General features: G+C 52.2%; 1 protein-coding gene across 3 annotated transcripts in view; it reads right to left on the bottom strand.

Moving 5' to 3' along the window:
- Positions 1 to 691: 691 nt before the first annotated feature.
- Positions 692 to 18,273, bottom strand: part of CHKA (choline kinase alpha) — a 56,891-nt gene continuing 39,309 nt past the window's right edge. For all 3 annotated transcript variants that reach the window (XM_043924739.1, XM_043924737.1, XM_043924738.1), the window contains 9 exons: positions 15,788 to 15,901; positions 14,332 to 14,465; positions 13,871 to 13,975; positions 13,015 to 13,073; positions 11,787 to 11,874; positions 11,269 to 11,377; positions 8,486 to 8,592; positions 7,152 to 7,233; positions 692 to 1,775 (listed from right to left, as the gene is read on the bottom strand). In XM_043924739.1, the coding sequence (XP_043780674.1) occupies positions 1,716 to 1,775; positions 7,152 to 7,233; positions 8,486 to 8,592; positions 11,269 to 11,377; positions 11,787 to 11,874; positions 13,015 to 13,073; positions 13,871 to 13,975; positions 14,332 to 14,465; positions 15,788 to 15,901 (858 nt within the window). In that variant the 3' untranslated portion in view covers positions 692 to 1,715. The remainder of the gene's footprint in view (positions 1,776 to 7,151; positions 7,234 to 8,485; positions 8,593 to 11,268; positions 11,378 to 11,786; positions 11,875 to 13,014; positions 13,074 to 13,870; positions 13,976 to 14,331; positions 14,466 to 15,787; positions 15,902 to 18,273) is intronic.

Below are 18,273 nucleotides of genomic sequence, written 5' to 3'. Positions count from 1 at the left end.
GAGCTTCACCTTCCTGGGGAGCAGAGTGAGCACTCGCAGGTGGGGCAGGTGCCCAGTGCCGAGCCGGGCGTGTTTCGGGGGAGGGAGGTGTGAGCCAAGAGAGAGGCTGGCCGCACGGACAGCTGGCAGCCTGGCTGAGCGCGCTGGGAGCTGTGGGACGAGCACACCCAGGGCTTGGGGTGGGGCACCCCGGGGCTAGAGGTCACCCTCAGGAGACGCAGGGACGGGGTGGGGGGGGGGGCACCTGCGCCGGGGACAAGCCTGACCCCTGCTCCCGCGAGTGTGCAGTCTGACCCAGGAGGACACTGAGGAGATGGGAAGCCGGGATGAAAGCAGTGAGGAGGGGGCGAGGGTGGGGCTGAGAAGAGAGCTGCCACCCGAGCCGTGACTTCAGAGCGGACTCGACCCTGCGGGGCGCCACCCGGCAGAGTCCTGGGGTCTAAGGCAGACGGGGCAGGGGCGGAGGGCCTCGTGGGCACAGGCAGCAGCTGGGGGCTGTGTCCCAAGACCTCGCACAGAGGGCACAGCATCGAGGGCCCCTCCCGGCCACGCTCCAGACATCTGGAAGGACAGGCGGTGGTCGCCCTCCACCTGCCCGGCCACCCCACCGTCCCGCCCATCCTGCTGCATCGGGAGCAGCTGCGTCCCCCCAACCCAGAGACTCAGGACACATCCCAGGTGACGGCAGAGATAGGCTTTTATACTTTTTATTGTTTGTATAGTACAATCTTTGTGGTAGCAGGAATGTATGCACAAAAAAACAATTCAAATAAGAGTTCAGAGTAAAAAACAAAAGGATTTATCCCAAAGGACATTTAATATACATGGACTTCACAGCTATATTCTATCCATGCCCCCGACTCCACCCACGGGCTGTGGTCTCCCACTGGGATGGCCGTGCGATGACCACATGAATGGGCAGCGGGCACGGGCACGCCAAGGCCCCAGCACCGGGGTGGCAGGAGTTTTCCGAGGGCACGGGCAGGACCAGGCCTGGGGGCGGGGGGCTAGCCCTGCTGGAGCAGCCCCAGCTCCAGGCTGAGCAGGGGGGGTGGGAGCCGGGGGCAGAGAGCAGGTGGGGGGACAGGTGTGTCCACGTGGCCCTCGGTGGCCATGGCCTGCCACCCGCCCCGAAGCCAGGGTTAATAAAGCACTTTGTTAGAGGGCATGGGGCGGGGCACATCCAGTTGGGGTGAGATTCACCGGCGGAGGGAAGTTCGGACGACAGGAAGCAGGTAGCCACGTTCCTCACAGCCCCCGCGCCCCCCGCGCCGTCGGGGGCGGTCAAGCCAAGGAGCATGGTCACAGTGTCACCGCCCCCTCGGGAGCGGGCAGTGTCTGCACGCCCATCACAGGGCCCACTCAGCGCTGTCCGCCAGCACGGCCATTCACATCGTGTAAAGATCAACATTAACCACAAAAGGCACCTGCGACAGAAGCGTCTTCTCTAGATGAGAGGGGTCTGAGATATTGCACTATTGCACTAGTGTACTATAATTCTGCTTCCCAATCTCAGAGTCCTAGTGAGGTCGTAAACGAGATAAGAAATAAATGTTACTCAATTTTAATACAGTCTTTCGTATCATACACATCTGTGTTGGGCGGCGCGACGTCTGAGCCTTCCGGCCGCGGGTACAGTGGTCAGAGCACAGAGGCGCCGCGGGCTCGGCCACCCCCACGCCTTCCAGGGATGCAGGCAGGAAGGCCGCACATGGTCACACCCCGAGCCTCCTCTTCTGGTCAAAGTAGGCATCGAACCTGGCTTGGGCGTACTCCTAGGAGACACAAGCAAGAGTGGCCTCACCAAGGGTCCCACCTGTCCCCGGCACAGAGGGAGCCGCTGCGGGCCGTCCAGCAGCCGTGCTGCCCCAGGGCCATCCTCTCCCACTGGCAGCCCAGCTCCCCGCTGCGGCCTGCCGCGCTGGCCCGGCCCTGCCGACCCAGACAGGAGACGGGACGTCCGTCTATGGACCTGGCGCTGCCACAGTGCACCAACTCATTCACTTCCAACGCTACGGACACAGGCTGACAGCCCCAACAGGCTCCTCTTCCAAAGCCCAAGGCCCTTGGGCGTCAGCAAGTGTGGCACCAAGGTGGAAGACAGGATGCGTGTGTGTGCCACGTATGTGCTGGGATCACTGCGGCACGCTTACTAAAAGGAGGGAGTGAGCACACCTGGCCAGCCCGCGTGTCCCTGGTCTGTCCCCCCCGTCGGTCCATCAGTGTGGGGACAGTTTCTGAAGGACCACTCCAAGTTGAGAAGCCTGCTGTGCCAGCTGCCAAGATTATAGCATCACCTTAAAAAACCTGAACACTGAGGGAGAATTTATAAACCAACACAAACTCACTCATCTAAAACGTGCGGTGTTGGCTAAAGCACACAGCCAGCCTACCACCAGCACCGCCGTCACCCTCCAAGTTCTCGGGGCCTCCGCAGTCAGGCCCTCCAGGCTGCAACAGAATGCTTCCACGTGAACGGAATCATCAGACACGGCCCCTCTGGGGTCAGGGACACTTCTGCATGGCTGGGGAGGGCAGTGTTCGTCCGTCTGGTGCGGAGCAGTTCTCTGTGACATGGCCCCAACGCAGCGTGGTCACACAGTCGTCTGATGTTGGGCACGTAGAATGCTCCCGGTCTGCGGCTATCAGAGCATGTGAATTCGGGTCTTGGTGTGCAAACAGGCTTCCATTTCTCTTGGCTCAGTACCAAAGAGAGGGACTGCTGGGCTGTATGGTTAAGTGTGTATTTGACTTTAGATAAGAGGCAACTGTTTTCCACACTGGTCACCCCCTCTTGCAGTCCCACCTGCAGTGTGTGACATCACCTTCTTGCCAACATTCAGCATTGTTGGTTTAAGTTCTACCCACTGACACGGGTGTGCAGGGCATCTCTCTGGGCTTTAACTGGCATTTCTTTCATGACTATATCAGCAGAAGAACAGATGCTTCCTGGTCATTTATCTTCTGCATCGTGTTCAAATCTTCTGTCCTTTCATAAAGTAAGTTGTTTGCTTTCTTGCTGAGTTATGAGTTCTTTAGACATTCTAAACACAAGTCTTTGTCACATGTAAATTTGCAATATTTTCTCCCAGTCTGTGGCTTGGCTTTTCATTTTAATGATGTCTTTCAAAAAACAAAAAGTTGTAAATTTTGAATCAGTCCAATCTATTGTATCTTTTTTCTTTGATGGTGAGAGCTGTATGTAACCTCCAAAAATCTTTGCCACAGTCATGAAGCTTTTCTCCCATTTCAGCTTTTCCATTTAGGTCTATTATCTGTTTCAAGTCAACTTTTGTGTATGGTACAAGTTCAAAGTTCATTATCTTTTTTCTGTACAGCTTATTCAGTTGTTCCCATGTCATATTTGGAAAATCTAACCCTTCCTGCAATGAACTTTCTTGGCCTTTCTGGGGAATACCAGTTGCCTATGTGTGTAGGAGTCCATTTCTGGAACTCAATTCTATTCCATCTGATTTATGTATGTCTTTATACCAACACCACATGATCTTAATTATTTTGCTTGGTAAACTGTGAAATCAGGTAGCATGTCTTCCAAACTCTGTTCTACAATTTTGGTGTTTTAGTTATTCCAGGGCCTTTGCACTTTCACGTAAGTTTTAGAATCAGCTTGTCAATGTCTATCAAAAGCCTGTGGGGTTTTGATGGCGTCATGGAGACGCAGAGATTGGTTTGGGGAGAATGAACATTTTAAGTCTTCTAAATCCAAACATGTGGTTATTTCTCTATTTATAATTAATTGTCAGTGTACAGATCATGCATGTTATTTTAAGTATTTCACATTTTTTATGCCAAACTATTAAATTGTTTCCAGCACATGGGAATGCAGCTGGCTTTTGCATATTGACCTTGTGTCCTATGACCTTGATAAACTCAGTGATTTAAACAGCTTTTCTATTGACTCTTTTCTATTTTTCCATGTACACAATCATGTCACCTATAAAATAAAGGCGGTTTTCTTCTTTCACCTTCCTGTACGGGCGAGAACTCAGCACGCACACCCTGGCCTGCTCTCCACCTGGGGCACATGTGGGAGGAACGTCTGGTCCTTTACTGTTGATTGTCACGGCCCGCTGTGGGCTCCCATGAAGCCCTTTACCTGGCTGAGGAAGTTCTCCGTTACTAGTTTGCTGAGACTTTCTGTCGTGAACAGGTGTTCCAAATGACTGAATTCTGTCAAACACTTTTCCTGCGTTCACTGAGGTGACTGCATGATTCTTCTCCTTTCTTCTGTTAACATGGTGAATTACATTAATGGGTTTTTCAAATGTCGATGGCAGTCTTGCATTTCAGGGATAATGCCACTTGGTCATACAATAATTATCCTTTTATATATATTGGATTTACTTTTGCCAGTACTTTGGTAACGGCTTTTGGGTGATGTCCATGAAGGGCACTGATGTGCAGTCTTCTTGAAATGTCTAGTTTTGGTGTCAGGGTCATGCTAGTCTCGTCAAATGAGCTGAGAAATGATCCCCCCCCCTTTATTTTCTAAAAGTTTCTGTTAGACTGTTATTTCTTCCTTAAATGTTTGATAATATTCACCAGGACCTGAAGTTTAGTCTACAGGTTTTTGATTATCAGTTCAATTTAATAAATACATGGCCATTTATGATGTCAGTTTTGGCCATTTTTATCTTCCAAGAAATTGGCACGTTTCAAGCAAGTCGTCAGATCTGCAGGCAGAGTTGTTTCTCACTCTTGTACTTTAACATCTACTGACTTTATGAGGATGGCCTCTCTCTGTACCTGGTTTTGGTAATGTCTGCCTTCTCCTTTCTTGCTCAGTATAGCCAGATATTTTTAAATACTTCTGTGGTATCACTGACTTTTTCTCTATTTTTAATATTTTATATTTCAATGATTTCTGCTCTTACCTTTATTCTACTTCTATATACTCTGGGTTTAATTGGTTTTTCACTTTTTAGCTTCTCAAGGTAGAAGCTTATGTTACTAGTTTGAGAACTTTCTTCTTACCCAGAACAAATGTTTAAGCTACAAAACCAAAAGATTCCAAACACTGTTTTAACTGCATCCCACAAATTCTAGGATGTTGTGTTTCCACTCTTGTTCAGTTGCTAAGCCATGTCCTTTAAAACCCCATGGACTGCAGCACTGCCAGGCTTCCCTGTCCTTCACCATCTCCCAGAGTTTGCTCAAATTCATGTCCATTGAGTTGGTGATGCTATCTAACCATCTCGTCCTCTGCTGCCTCCTCCTTTTGTTTTCAATCTTTTCCTGAATCAGGGTCTTTCCCAATGAGTCGGCTCTTCGCATCAGGTGGCCAAAGTACTGGAGCTTCACCTGCAACATCAGACCTTCCAATGAATATTCAGGGCTGATTTCCTTTAGGATTGACTGGTTTGATCTCCGTCCTGTCCCAGGGACTCTCAACAGTCTTCTCCAACACCACAGTTCAAAAGAATCAATTCCTTGGTGCTCAGCTTTCTTTATGGTCCAACATGCACGTCTGTACACGACTACTGGAAAAACTATAGCTTTGACTATATGAACCTTTGTCAGCAATGTGATGTCTCTGCTTTTTAAGACACTGTCCAGGTTTGTCAAAGCTTTCCTTCCAAGGAGCAACTGTCTTTTTTAATTTCATGGGTACAATCACCATCCACAGAGATTCTGGAGCCCAAGAAAACAAAATCTATCACTGCTTCCACTTTTTCTTCTTCTAAAAAAATGGTGTTTCCATTATAACTCAATTAAAATGTTTTCTAATTGTCCTTTTAATTTCTCCTTTGACCCAGGCTTTATTTAGAAGTATACAGTTAATTTCCAAAAAGAATTTTCCAGATATTTTTGTGGTGGTTGGTGATTTCCAGTTAAATTGCACTGTGGTCAGAGAACTTACTCTGCAGCAAATGTGAGGGCTCACAGCCCAGCCCGTGGCCTATCCTGATGAAGGCTCCCCATTCTCTGAAAAGGAAGTGTGTCCTGCAGCCGCTGGGGCTCCGCACATGTTTGTCAGGTCGAGCTGGCTGAGGTGCCATTCAGGTGTCAGACGTCCCTGCGGCAGGGCTCCTGGCTCCACCCGCTATCGCCAGGGGTGCAGCCTACCAGGTGAAGGCGCCCCTCTGTTCTTTCAGCTTTGTCAGTTTCTGCTCTATGACTTTCGTTCTGGCCATGCTGTGAGGCACGTGAGATCCCAGTTCCCTGACCAGGGACTGAACCCATGTCCCCTGCGGTGGAAGCACAGAGTCCTAACCACCGCACCACCAGGAAAGCTCCTGCCCTGTGTCTCCTGAAGAAGACAGGGGCACGCACACTCAGGACCTCTGTGTCCCGCGAGTGAACTGATGCCTGTTCTAGGATGCAACCCTTTTCTCTGTCTTCGGTGGTCCTGTTCTGAAGTCCACTCAGTCTTACAGTAACATCTGGTCATGACTCCAAATCCGCTTTAAAAAACCTGAATGTTCTCGTCTACGAGCGTCTGTGTGTTACCAAAGCTTCTGCCCATCAGCAGAAACCATCCTCATGGTGGACTGAGGACAAAAGGAACCGGCCGTTTCCCACCGCAAGTGCCAAAGCCAGGTGCCGCTGCGCTCAGGAGCACCCCTGCCCGGGACACCCCCACCACTCACTACGGAACGAAGTTAAATGCAGGGTCTGTGCCAAGGACAGTTCTCAGGATAGAGTAAAAAGACAGCCTAGTATGGTATAAAACTTGCTGCAAAAAGGGGTCTAATTCATTCAGCTTCCAGCTCTTAGGCCAGGCACTGCAGGCTAGAGGATGGGGTGGGAAGAGATGAATAAACGAAGGCGTGGGAGGCACAGGCCCCCACCGCCGTCAGGGGGACTGAGGTCGGGATGGGTCTCGAGGGGCCGGATTTCTACATCCACCATCCGAATCACAGGACCACACGGCACTCCCCTGAAGCGGGGAGGCGGGGATTGTGGGCCCGGGAAGGGAGGGCAGCTCCAGAGGCAGACTCCGCACCCGCCACAGGGGCTTCCACTATGCGGCCGGGGGAGCCCGCTGTCCTGGTGTTGGTCACAAGGCACAGGCAGGCGGAGGGGAACGCGTGACCCTCTGGAAGGAAGAGCCGTTTACCGCCAGGTGCTCGTGTACAAGGACGCATTTCCCCTGGGAGGAGAAGAGAAAAACCACCCGCAACACATACCATGTACCCAAATTCAATGGAGGAAATCTTGGCCTGAACGATGGACCAGAGTCCCCAGAAGAAATGGGACGCGAGGGCAAACCTGTAAGGACAGAAGCAGGACGTGCAGTGAGACGGGGCCCGGGATGTCACTCCCTGCCCGGCGGGCGCTCTGACTCGGCGGGGTGCAGGGGACAACATGCCCCAGCAAGGGTGGCGGGAGCCCTTGGCCAGTCGTCCCCGCCCCCAGCCGGCGGCCCTGAGGGGGTGAAGCCCCGACAGCCCGTCCCATGTTGGGCACATGGGCCAACACTCACGGGACCCACACGGGGGCCCTGGCGGCCGTGCTGGTGAAACAGGGCTCACATGAGGAATGAAACCCTCTGCACGGAGGTGGGCGCCGGTGGCCCCCAGCACACACCAGCGACAGGAGGACAGCCCGGGCCTGGGGGACCTGCTGCCGGTCCTGTCCCTCCTGCCCCGGAGGTGGACTGGGGGAGGTGTGGCCAGGTCTCTCGCCACCGCGAACCCATACTCCCCTCCAACAATGAAGATGAGCTCTCACTCGGGAACGAGCGCTTCGGGGCTTCTGCTGCTCTTGCCCCTGACCCACTGTATCCCTGGCACCACCATTCTGTCTGGGCCTGTCCTCCATGCCCCCTTCCTATTTCCATCTGTTCAGGAACCAGAGAGGGAAGCTCTCTGCTGCAGGAGGAGCTGAGGGGCCACCGGGGTGGCCGCAGCTCAGAGAAAGGAGTGTGGACACTTCTGAGGCCTGCGAGGAGGGGGCTCTGTGCCAAGGGAGGGGGGTCACAGGGACTCCAGCCGTCCCTGGTACCACGGAATCTCAGGGGAGAGCCCAGAGGCTAGGGGTAACTCGGACCTCTCCACTGAAGAGATGAGAGAGGGTGAAAGCACCGTGCTCTAGACCTCTGTGGGATCTGGGGGCTCCTCAGCCTTGCTTCGAGGGCTGCCAAGGACACAGACGTTCGGTTATTTCCTCGTATTACCTGATGGAGCCCCCACTCCAGGAGCACGCGTGACGGGAGGGCACAGGCCCTGGGGCTGGGCAGCGGGGTCTGTGGCGGGGATGCCGGTTCGGAACGCCACCCCACGCACTGATCCTGTGCACAGACCCCTCTCCTAACTTGCTGTGTGCTGAGAGCTGAAGGATCCTAACACACTCAGCCACATGGGCCAGAACCAAATGATCTGGTGGGTTTTTTTTGGCAAACTACAAGACCCATAGATGTAGGGTTATGAGGAAGCTCCTAAATATTCTTATTTGCAAGGAAGCATCCCAAGTGCGCGCCTTGAAGGAAGCTACTGTGACAGATCAACAAAGGAAAAGTTACCTATTGACTTCAAGCAGCATTTCTTCTTCTATAACAGACTTTTCTTCATTACTGAGGTTTTCAAATTCATTTTGGAATGCAGCCAAGTAATTGGAAATAAAATGGAGCTTTAAAAAAAAGTAATGACATTAGGATCAATGATGGTTAAAAATAGATGATGTCAAAGTTGTCACTCAGTGGACACCCTGCGTGACTCTTCCAGATGTCAGAGAAGCCTGCAACGTTCCTCTGCCCAGGGGCAGGGATCCAGGGAGCTCACCCACCTCGCTGGGGTGCCGGGGTGACAGAGAACGAAAGGACTCTCCAGGCCGTGCTGTTGCCGAGACCACTACTACCTCTGCAGAGGGTTGTTTAGGTAGAGTCGCTCTTCTCCTCTCACCCACACTCCTGTCTCCCACTGTCTGCCCACAAAGCGAGGCCAGCCAGCAGCCCACCCCCCAGCCTGGACAGCACTCCACGTGGCATGGGCTTGAGGCGCCAGGGCACCCTGACCTTCACCAGTAAATACTCCCTCAGGGCAGGAGCTGGCCCGGGCGCTGCGAAGGGGCCTTTTTCCACCTCTCAGATGCCTTGACTATCTACACACTCATGTCCGTGCACTAGCAGCGTCTGATTCCAGGCCAGGGGAGACGCGGTTTACCCTGATGTTCTACCAGGTGGCACCATGGGTCTGCGTGTGAGTAGGATTTCTGAGAGTCCCTGTGCTTCACTATTTCATGCTCTATCAAAAGGTGACAGAACATGGCCAACCACTGCATGTTTGCTTTTGTGAAGAAGAAAACAGCCATCAGTCTTTCTTCCAGGCAGGAACCCCTGCTAACTGGTTACCCGGCTGGAAGTAACCAGTACCTCTCCCTCCCCAGCCTGCCCCTCTTTCATCCTCCTGCTCTGAAATCAGCTTCCCACACTCTGCCCCTCCTCCACCGGAAAGCATCCTTCACGTTCTAGCACTGTTCCAGGCTGGGGGCCGTGGATTCTGCAGTAAACTTGGTACAAGACACCTATTAAACTCTGTGTGGCAGGCACCAAGCTGAGCATCGTTCCCGCACAGTGACTCACTTCCAAGACACAGTAAGTTCCACAAGATGAGGAAACTGAAGCGTGGAAACAGCAGGTTACAACCAGCAGTGGCAGACCTGGGATTCAAATCCAGGCCTATTAGTTTTTAAAACCCATGCTGGAACCACCACCCTAGATGGTTGATTTCTGGGAGACTCTAAACGCTGAAGGTAGCAAATGAAGATAGAAAATCTGAAGAGACTGAAACCCTAACAAAGTGGTAATTAAGTGGCTTTCCCTCCCAAAAAAGTTCTAGGCCCAGATGGTTTTATGGGCAAAGTCTACCAAACTTTCAAACGGCACCATCTTATAAAAATTTGCTCCAGAAAATAAAAAGGGACACTCATTTTGTAAACTAGCATAATTTTTTATTCCAAAAGCAGGTATGAATAATTTTTTAAATGAACATTAAAGTCCTGTTTCATATACATAAAACTGCGAAAATAAGAAACTGCCTAACTGGATCCAACCAAGCATCACAAAATAACGTAACTCAAATAATTTATTTTAGGAATTCCAGTATCGTTTAACATTTTAAAACACCTCAATGCACTAAAGAGAGAAAAGCATGAGATGACCTCAGGAGATGGCGACAGGGTAGGTGACCAAGACAGACACTGTATGTGATTGTTAAAACCACTCAGAAAACAGAAATGGCACTTCCGTGCCTTTCCACCACCGTGCAGTGAGGATGGTCACACAGCTCTGCCTCCACTAGAATGAAATCCTTCTTCTTACTGACAATCTCCCCTTACTGGTTTCAGAGCTCCCTCTCTGGAGACAGCTGCCCAGCGTCACAGCAGGAAGCTGAAGCCTGCTCTGTGCTATCCTCCATGGGCTCACCAGCCTTCCTGCCCACACAGCATGACCCTGAGGTTCCAAACCATCCTGGTCACTTTGGACATAAGCAAGGTCATCGGGTCAGCCTGAAACGTGGCCAGAGGGAAGCGGCCCAGCTCTGGCTGCACAGTGTTTCAATGGCTGCCCCTGAGCACGGGCACCTGCTGGAGATGATGCCTGTGCCCAGCTCGGGCGGGTACTCGAGAAACCTCTCCCGAGTGAGCTACTGCAGCAACTGACCATCTGTGTCCTCGCCCCCAGCCCCTGGGCAATGCTCTGATCAGGCAGGGCTCCTGGGAGAAGGCTGACCTAAAGCAGGGCTGCCCAGCACGGACAAAGCTGAGGCCCTGCAAGGCTGGGAGAGTCGGGGGTGGTGTCCCCTCTGCCCAGCCTGCTTGCTTCCACATCGCAACCTACTCATCCTCAACCCAAGGCTTGGGCCATGGCTTACGAATAGAACAGAGAGCTTCCCGGGAGAAGTCCCACAGGACTGACTCCAGTCACTGGACTCCTCTCACCCAGGACAGGAAAGGGGGCTGTGGGTGCTGCAACAGCTGCAGACTTTTGTCTGCGCAGAGTGAAACACAGAGGAAAGTCAGTGGCCCCCAAAAGGCCAGAGGGCAGGGCAGAAAAAACTGGAAGGAGTTATCAAGGAGACTGTGATCCTCTCTGACTAGCTACAGGCCACCTCTGGCAAAGGACTTTAAAAGGCTGGACTCCAATACTGTTTGTATCTCGACACAACATTTTAAAGCAAAAGGACCTGCTTAACCAACCAAAACAAGCATCTTTAGAAGTGGAGCTGCAGTCAACTCTAACTGGGTAAACCGACATATGTATGAGTCACTCACTTCTCAGCAAGTGTGCATGCCTGAGGCGCCTACCTGTTGCTTCCTGGTAGGGTACTTCAGGATGTTTGCTCTGAAAAAAGGATACTTTTCATGATTATAATCATACATCCATTCACAGAAATGATTCCCAACGTCGAATCCCCTGAAAAAGAGTGAGAGGCAGAGAATGAGGCAGCAGGCCTGCCAACGAGCCCTCCCCAGACCGCAGGGTCCCGAGAACACGACTATGTCAGCGACAGGCCCGCCAACTGGGCAGCCCCAGCGACCACAGCGCCCAGGCCCACCGTCCGGAGCAACTGCTCGGGAGCCCCTGCGGTCGGCGCTCTGAGGAGCCCACGCCAGGCCAAGCTCTGGACTCTGAGGAGCCCGGGGCTGCTCCTCACCAGCTCAGCTGAGAACAGGCTAAGTGCCCATCTCACCCACCGGGACAGAAAGCACCAGCCCCCAGCGAGGAAACTCGCAGCTGAGGATGATACCGTGACCCAAGGTCTCCTTCAACTGTTTCATACACGTATTAAGATGCTCACAGAAATAAAAACATTTGACATTACCTATAGTTGTAACTGCTGTATTCAAAATCGATGAGCATGAGTTTCTGTTTTTCGGAATTCTCCCTGCCATCCAGCAGTAAGATGTTACCTGCAGAAGGGTTTGGATGACATGACGTTTACTCTGGGCGTGTTCCGTCACCAAAGATGCAGGTCCTCCAAGAGCTGGGCCAAGAGTGGTTCTGATCCGCTCAAGGCATCCTACACACGAGCCTGCCTTCCCACACCCTGCCCAGTCTGACTTGTCCAGCAATCATCAGCTAATTAGTAAAAGGTATTCTGGCTCAAACTGACATCTTACTGATGACAAGTCTTCACCAGGGGATGTTCTCAAAATTAAAAACAACCGAAGAGCCTGGAAAGGGCCCAAGGGTGGACCTCAGCCAGCTGTTCTGGGAAGATCAGGATGAGGACAGCACGGCAAAGCCAGGTGCCACGGCAGTGTTGGGGAGGGAAGCCCGCCGGATGGGGCCTCGGAGGAAACTGTTTCAGTTTGAAATGACACTGAGTAAAGTCTGGTTACAGTCAGTGGTACCTGGCATTGCAATTTAAAAAAAAATTTTAATAGTTTTTAAAAACAAATTTATTTCTTTGACTATATTGTGTCTTAGCTGCAGCATGCAGGATCTGGCTCTCTGACCAGGGACTGAGCCCGGGCCCCCTGCATTGGGAGTGTGGAGCCTTAGCCACTGGGCCATCAGATAAGTCCCTGCAGTTTTTCAAAGAGGAGAAACCCAAGGTCATTAGAAGCACCTGAACCAGCGCTGAGAGAGCAGGGGCTCTGGCCAGTGCAGTACATGCAAGGTGCAGAGGCCTGGGCCCCCACGCTGGCTGAGGAGGCCATCTTGCTCTTTAACGCTTCTTCACATCAACAAGGTCACACGTTGACCAAAAGGAGTTAAACACGGCACAAGCATGTGGCTCTGTCGATCCCAGATCTCGGTTTAGTGGATCCTCTCAGGATTTTTTCTTATGGAAATGAGATGATCTCACGTATTTTTCTAAAACTTGCTCTTTCTGCTAAATGTATCCCGGAGGTTTTTCTGTTGGTCTGTATAGAACTCAACCTCGTTATTTTAATAGTCACACAACACACATGCACAGCTGGGCCATAAATCCATGCATCTCACCCCCTCCTCATGGGCCCCTGGCGGTTATCACACACACTGGAGCGAACCTTCTAAGCAGATACACAAGGCCCAGGTTCTGCACCACGGGCAGCGTTTCTTACCTTCCTGACAGTCATTGTGACAGAACACGACGGGCGATGGAGTGGATTCAAGCAATGACCTGGGAGAGGAAGTTTCTGCTGTTACTTCTCAGACCTGCAGCTCCCTCCCCTGGCAGGGCCTCCCTGCCCGGGGGTGGGGTGGAGGGCCTCCTCCTTGGAGCCCTCTGACCACGGAGGCCGAGCAGAGCCCTGTGTTGGGTCTGTTTGGGCCTCTGGTTTCCTTCATAGCGCTCATCACAACCTGACACTATTTTATTTACTTGTCTCCTCTCTCCCCCAACAAAAGAGACGCTCCCTGCAGGATGTCTTGGTCATAATAGCTCGGAGCCATTCCTGATGTCCGTACAGCAGATGCTTAAACTTGTGAGAAATGAAAGATGGAAATACTGACACTCAGCTATGGGTGAGAGTCTAGAACCCTGCACGCCCCACAGCCTAGGGATACCCCTATAGTCTACTCAGAAACCTGTGTCAAGCTTCCTGTTCTGTGCCCTCCCAAGCTTGGGCCCAACTGTATCCCTTGTCTGCTGACACCCTCCGGCCTGTCCCAAGGGTTCTTGCTTTTTGTTTTTGTTTCAGAAAAAACCTATTGCCCTAGTCACTGACCGGGCCTGGAATTCTAGCATTTTACCTCCTCCGTGAAGCCTTCATGGATGATCAGAGGAAGGTGATGCCGCTCGTGTAAAATTGAGACGGCAGAATTAACCTGTTTAAACTCATCCCACCAACCCCACGTAAGACACCAGGCCTGAGACGATGCTTGCAGGGTTGCCTGGCAGCAGACGCAGTGACTCGGGGCGTTTACATGTCTGGGCAGACGCACTCGCCAAGGCAGGACATGGAAGCACTCACTCACCTCAGGTTTTCCAGCTCCAAAGGCAGGTTGTAGCTGAGGAACCTGTGCAGCTGCTTCGCTTTGGACTCCCCCGTAAACCTAATTCTCAGCACTTGATTCAGGTATCTTGGAAGAGAGGGAAGCAAAGGATCAGGGCTCAGTTCACCATGATCTCGGCTCGGGGCTCCCACTCAAGAGACCATGCAGAATCTGCAGGGCCCCCGACCCCAGAGTCTAGGAAGTTGATTTTCTGCCCACCCAGCCTGTTCAGGAGCATTTCTGCAAACACTCCTCTTTCATGGCTCAGGAATTGATTTTTACATGCTAGAATGATTTATTCATGAGACCATAAGTGCCAGCAGACAGCCTGTGCGCCGGGGGACTGAGAAAGGCCTCTGACCCTCAGGGCAAACAAGAACTGCTCCGGAGACTCGAGGAGCCCTGGGGAAAGCCATGGGAGAGTCACGCGCCTGACCACTTACTTTTCCATTGTTCCAAAGAGCCATTTTGGTTCCTTATTGAATGGCATTTTCATACCATGAAATCTGGCCATTTTCTCAGCTATTTCTGCAGAAATATCTGGCAAACTTAATTCTTCAGTGTCTAATCGCCGGCTCTGAAATAAAAGAGGAGTGAAAAGATGGCATTTATCCAGGTAAACTTGACATGTGAGGTCACATGACCCTAGACCTAGAGTCTCTCTGGGGGCATCTCAGTCTTGTCCAGGGAACAATTCCTCCTGAAGGGGCACCGTGCCCACAGACAGCACTGCTCAGGGAGGGGCGGGCCACCTGCAAAGGTCCACTTCTTGGAGAGAACATCCTTCCCACGTACAATCGTAGCACCCCTAGGCCTGCCTTCCAGTCGCCCCACCCCATGCTGAAGGGGGCCTCTTCCCCGGGCACAACACGCCGGGCGCGTCTCCAACAGTTTACGACGGGACTGCATCCAGCTCTGCCGCCAGCTCGGCCCCTCCGCCTGCCCAGCTGGCCCGCGAGGCGCGATGCTCAAGGCAGCTGCTGACCGGAAGCGTTTCCCGCTCCGGCCCTCGGGCAGCCTGGCACCCAGCAGCTCCAGGCGGGGACCGTGCCCACGACCCTGACCGGCAGACGTTAAGGCGACACTGACGACAGGCCAGCACAGGGAGAACGGGCGCATGGCCCTGACTCTCGGAACCGGGATCGGAGCCGGGCCCGGCCACGTGAAGAACCCGACAGGCGCACGGGGCAGGGGAGGCCCCACAGCGAAGCAGGCAGCGGGAGACAAGGAGGGGAAGAGCAGCGGCCCCGCCCCTGCAGGGCAAAGACATGTGTCAGTGCGGTCAGGACCACCTCCTGCAGTGGTTCTGTGACCAGGGCCAGGGAGATGAGCCCTGGGTGACCGGGCCTGGTTCCAAGGCAAGCAGCTTTAGAGGGCGATGCAGCGCCAAGTTCCACGGACAGCTGTAGCTGGCGATACCGGGGTCGGTCCCAGATCACCACGGTCACAGTGATGCCACAACAAAGCGAGTCACGTCAATGTTTCCGTCTCCCAGCATGTACAAAAGCTATGCTTACGCTACACTACAGTGCATTAAGTGGCTATAACATTATGTCGAAGAGTCCCACAGCGACTTAATTAAAAAGTATTTTATTGCTCAAAAATGCTAACCATTGTCTGACAGTGCGGGGCCACCACAAACCAATTCGTAAAATACGCAGTATCTGCGGAGCTTAGTTAAACAAGGTCTGGCAGTGTGTTTTGATTTGGATGAATGTACCTTTGCAGGAAAGACAGAGGTTTTGATGCAAATTCAATAGAAATCCCGCTTTTGTTTCCTGTGCTAACACAGGCCACACTATTTCGGATCACGGTGCCCGGGCCCCTGCAGTGATGACACAGACTGCACCTTCTCTGTGGGCCTCCCCCAGCCCCGACCAGTGCCCCCACACTCCTTACCGGGATGAACTGCTCCAGGCGGCCTTGGGGGAAAATGCCGAAGAGCTTCGGCCCCAGCGACCTCTCGGCGAGAATGGCAAACATGACGCTCTCCAGGACCATGGCCTCGGCGCCCTGAAACACAGTGGCACGCAGACGGTTACCGGGTCAGCCACATGCCCGGCGCCAGAAGCCCTTCCACGTGAGCCGCTCATCTATTCCCACAGCGACTCTGATTGGGCACTGTTACTACTACTGTTGTTATTGTTATTAATACTACACTTGTTGTTACCATCGTCGCCCCTACTTTAAATATGAAGAAACAGATTGGTAAACTGCAGGTTTCATGCTGGCAAGGACTTCCCAGATGGCTCAGTGATAAAGAACCCCCCTTGCCAGTGTAGGAGACCTAAGAGATGCAGGTTCAATCCCTGGGTTGGGAAGATCCTCTGGAGTAAGACATGGTAACCCACTCCAATATTCTTGCCTGGAGAATTCCATGGACTAAGTAGCCTGGTGGGCTACAGTCCAAGGGGTCGTAAAGAGTCGGACACATCCGAATGACTAACACTAGGATGCTGGTAAGCATCCCACTCTATTGATGAGAGTCAAAATTCTAGTTGAATTTAGGTCACTGGTTCCAAAAATAGAACAGTATCAATAGTTTACCACTTCAATTTAGTCTCACCCTTGGCATCTCATCAAAGGCCACACAGTCCACCGTCCTGGTGAAGGTTAATTTGCTTTTCGGCTGACAGCACCCAGTGAGAGTAAATAGGCAAAGGGCCCTCCGCCCAGGAAGCTATGCCTGGGATTACTGGTTCAGGCCTGCTCTGTGCTGGAGCATAAAGCAGTCAAGGTTTCTGTTTTCTGCTTTTACTCCCAATCCTGTCATTTAATGTTTGTTTGAAAATGAAAGAACACACCAAGTCACAGACGCTGCTACATTAGTCCTAATAACTAAGTGGGATCTAGAGTCATTCTGCCTTCAAAATCCATCTTTTGTTCTCAATTCAAATCCATTTCTTAGTCCTCTTCCCTTCAGCAGCAAATCATAGCTTAAGAGTGTCCATCTGTTGGGGTGGACGGGTGGGAAGAAGCCCTACATCCAGTTCTCTGAAGGAGCTTCTGCAGGTGGAGCTTCTAGGTCGATGTGTCAGGAGGGGTGTCAGGTGTGGTCTGGAAACACTCAGGGGTGACCTTGTCACCCCTTGTTCAGAAAGGGGCTGGGTGGACAGGATCTCAGAGAAACACTGTTCACATAAAACACAGTTTTTAAAATACACTCATTTTACCAAAACAGATGGAGAGACTTCACAGGACAAACTCACCAGGCAGGGACATGATTCTGAGGTTGGCGATAAAAAAACAAAAAGGAACAACTGCTTTCAAAGGATATGGGACACACATCAAGGTAAAAGGTGACCCAGTCACTTTATATTTGGGGGACTGGGTAATCCATCCACCACCTCGTGTAATCCCCACGACTATGTCTGACCACCTAGTGAGTTATGACATCACCGCCTTGCCAGGTCTAACCATCACCACCTTGAGAGGCCCCATCCCACTAACCTGCAGTTCTGTACATATGACTGCAACGAACCAAACTGCGTCCTCCCCAAAGTCCTAGGTTCGTTCACGCCCTCACCCCTAGTGAGATGCTATTTGGAGATGCCTTTGGGAGGTGCTGAGTTTAGATGAGGCTGAGTTTAGATTAGTTTTAGAGGGCGGAGCCCTAATGCGTCCGCACCTTGTTAAGAGGTGACTCCAGAGAGTGTGCACCCTCTCCCAGGCCCTCTCTCTCTCTCTCTCTCTCCCTGCCGCGTGAGGGCACAGGCAGAAGACGGCATCTGCCAGCCAGGAAAGGACTGTCACCAGAACCCAGCTGAGTGCTGGCACCCTGACCCCGCCCGCCACCCTCTGGAACCATGAACAGTAAACGTGGGGTTTTTCCTGGCAGTCCAAGCAGATGAAGACACCACCATCCAGACACAGCATCGATCTGTCAGGTTCATGGATTTGAGGAGGATTTCTACCAGACAGGTGCTACTCCTTAAATCCTTAGAGAATGACAACAAATTCCTAACAGCTCTGCTGAACTGGCAGAATGTTTTCTCTCTCTCACCTGACCTCACGGCAAACCTCGGCAGGAGGTATGGTCAGCGTGGGCCTGTTTACCTCAAGGCCAGCTTCAGAGACACCCCGCAAGCAAAATGGAGGCTCATATCGTGGAAAGGGGGTGCTGGGATCAGGCCGGGAGAAGGCCATCCACAGGCAGTGGCTCCTGGCAGACCCCTGCCCTCTGTACAACCTCCCACTTCAAAGATCCAACCCCCTCCCAACTGTTTCCAAGAGCAGGACCAGGGTATCCTCTGTCCTAAGTAGCCAGAATTCTGTGAGAATTAAAGTTTGGTTTTTCAACTTTTTTTGTGTAGAGTAACTAAGCTGGAGGGCACTGGGGACACATGCACCCAATCAGAAATGGCCCTTTTGTCTGAAATGTCTAG

Source organism: Cervus elaphus, chromosome 2 (genome assembly GCF_910594005.1).
Source record: "Cervus elaphus chromosome 2, mCerEla1.1, whole genome shotgun sequence".
Taxonomy (NCBI): domain Eukaryota; kingdom Metazoa; phylum Chordata; class Mammalia; order Artiodactyla; family Cervidae; genus Cervus; species Cervus elaphus.
This window is presented reverse-complemented; position numbering and strand designations above follow the sequence as displayed.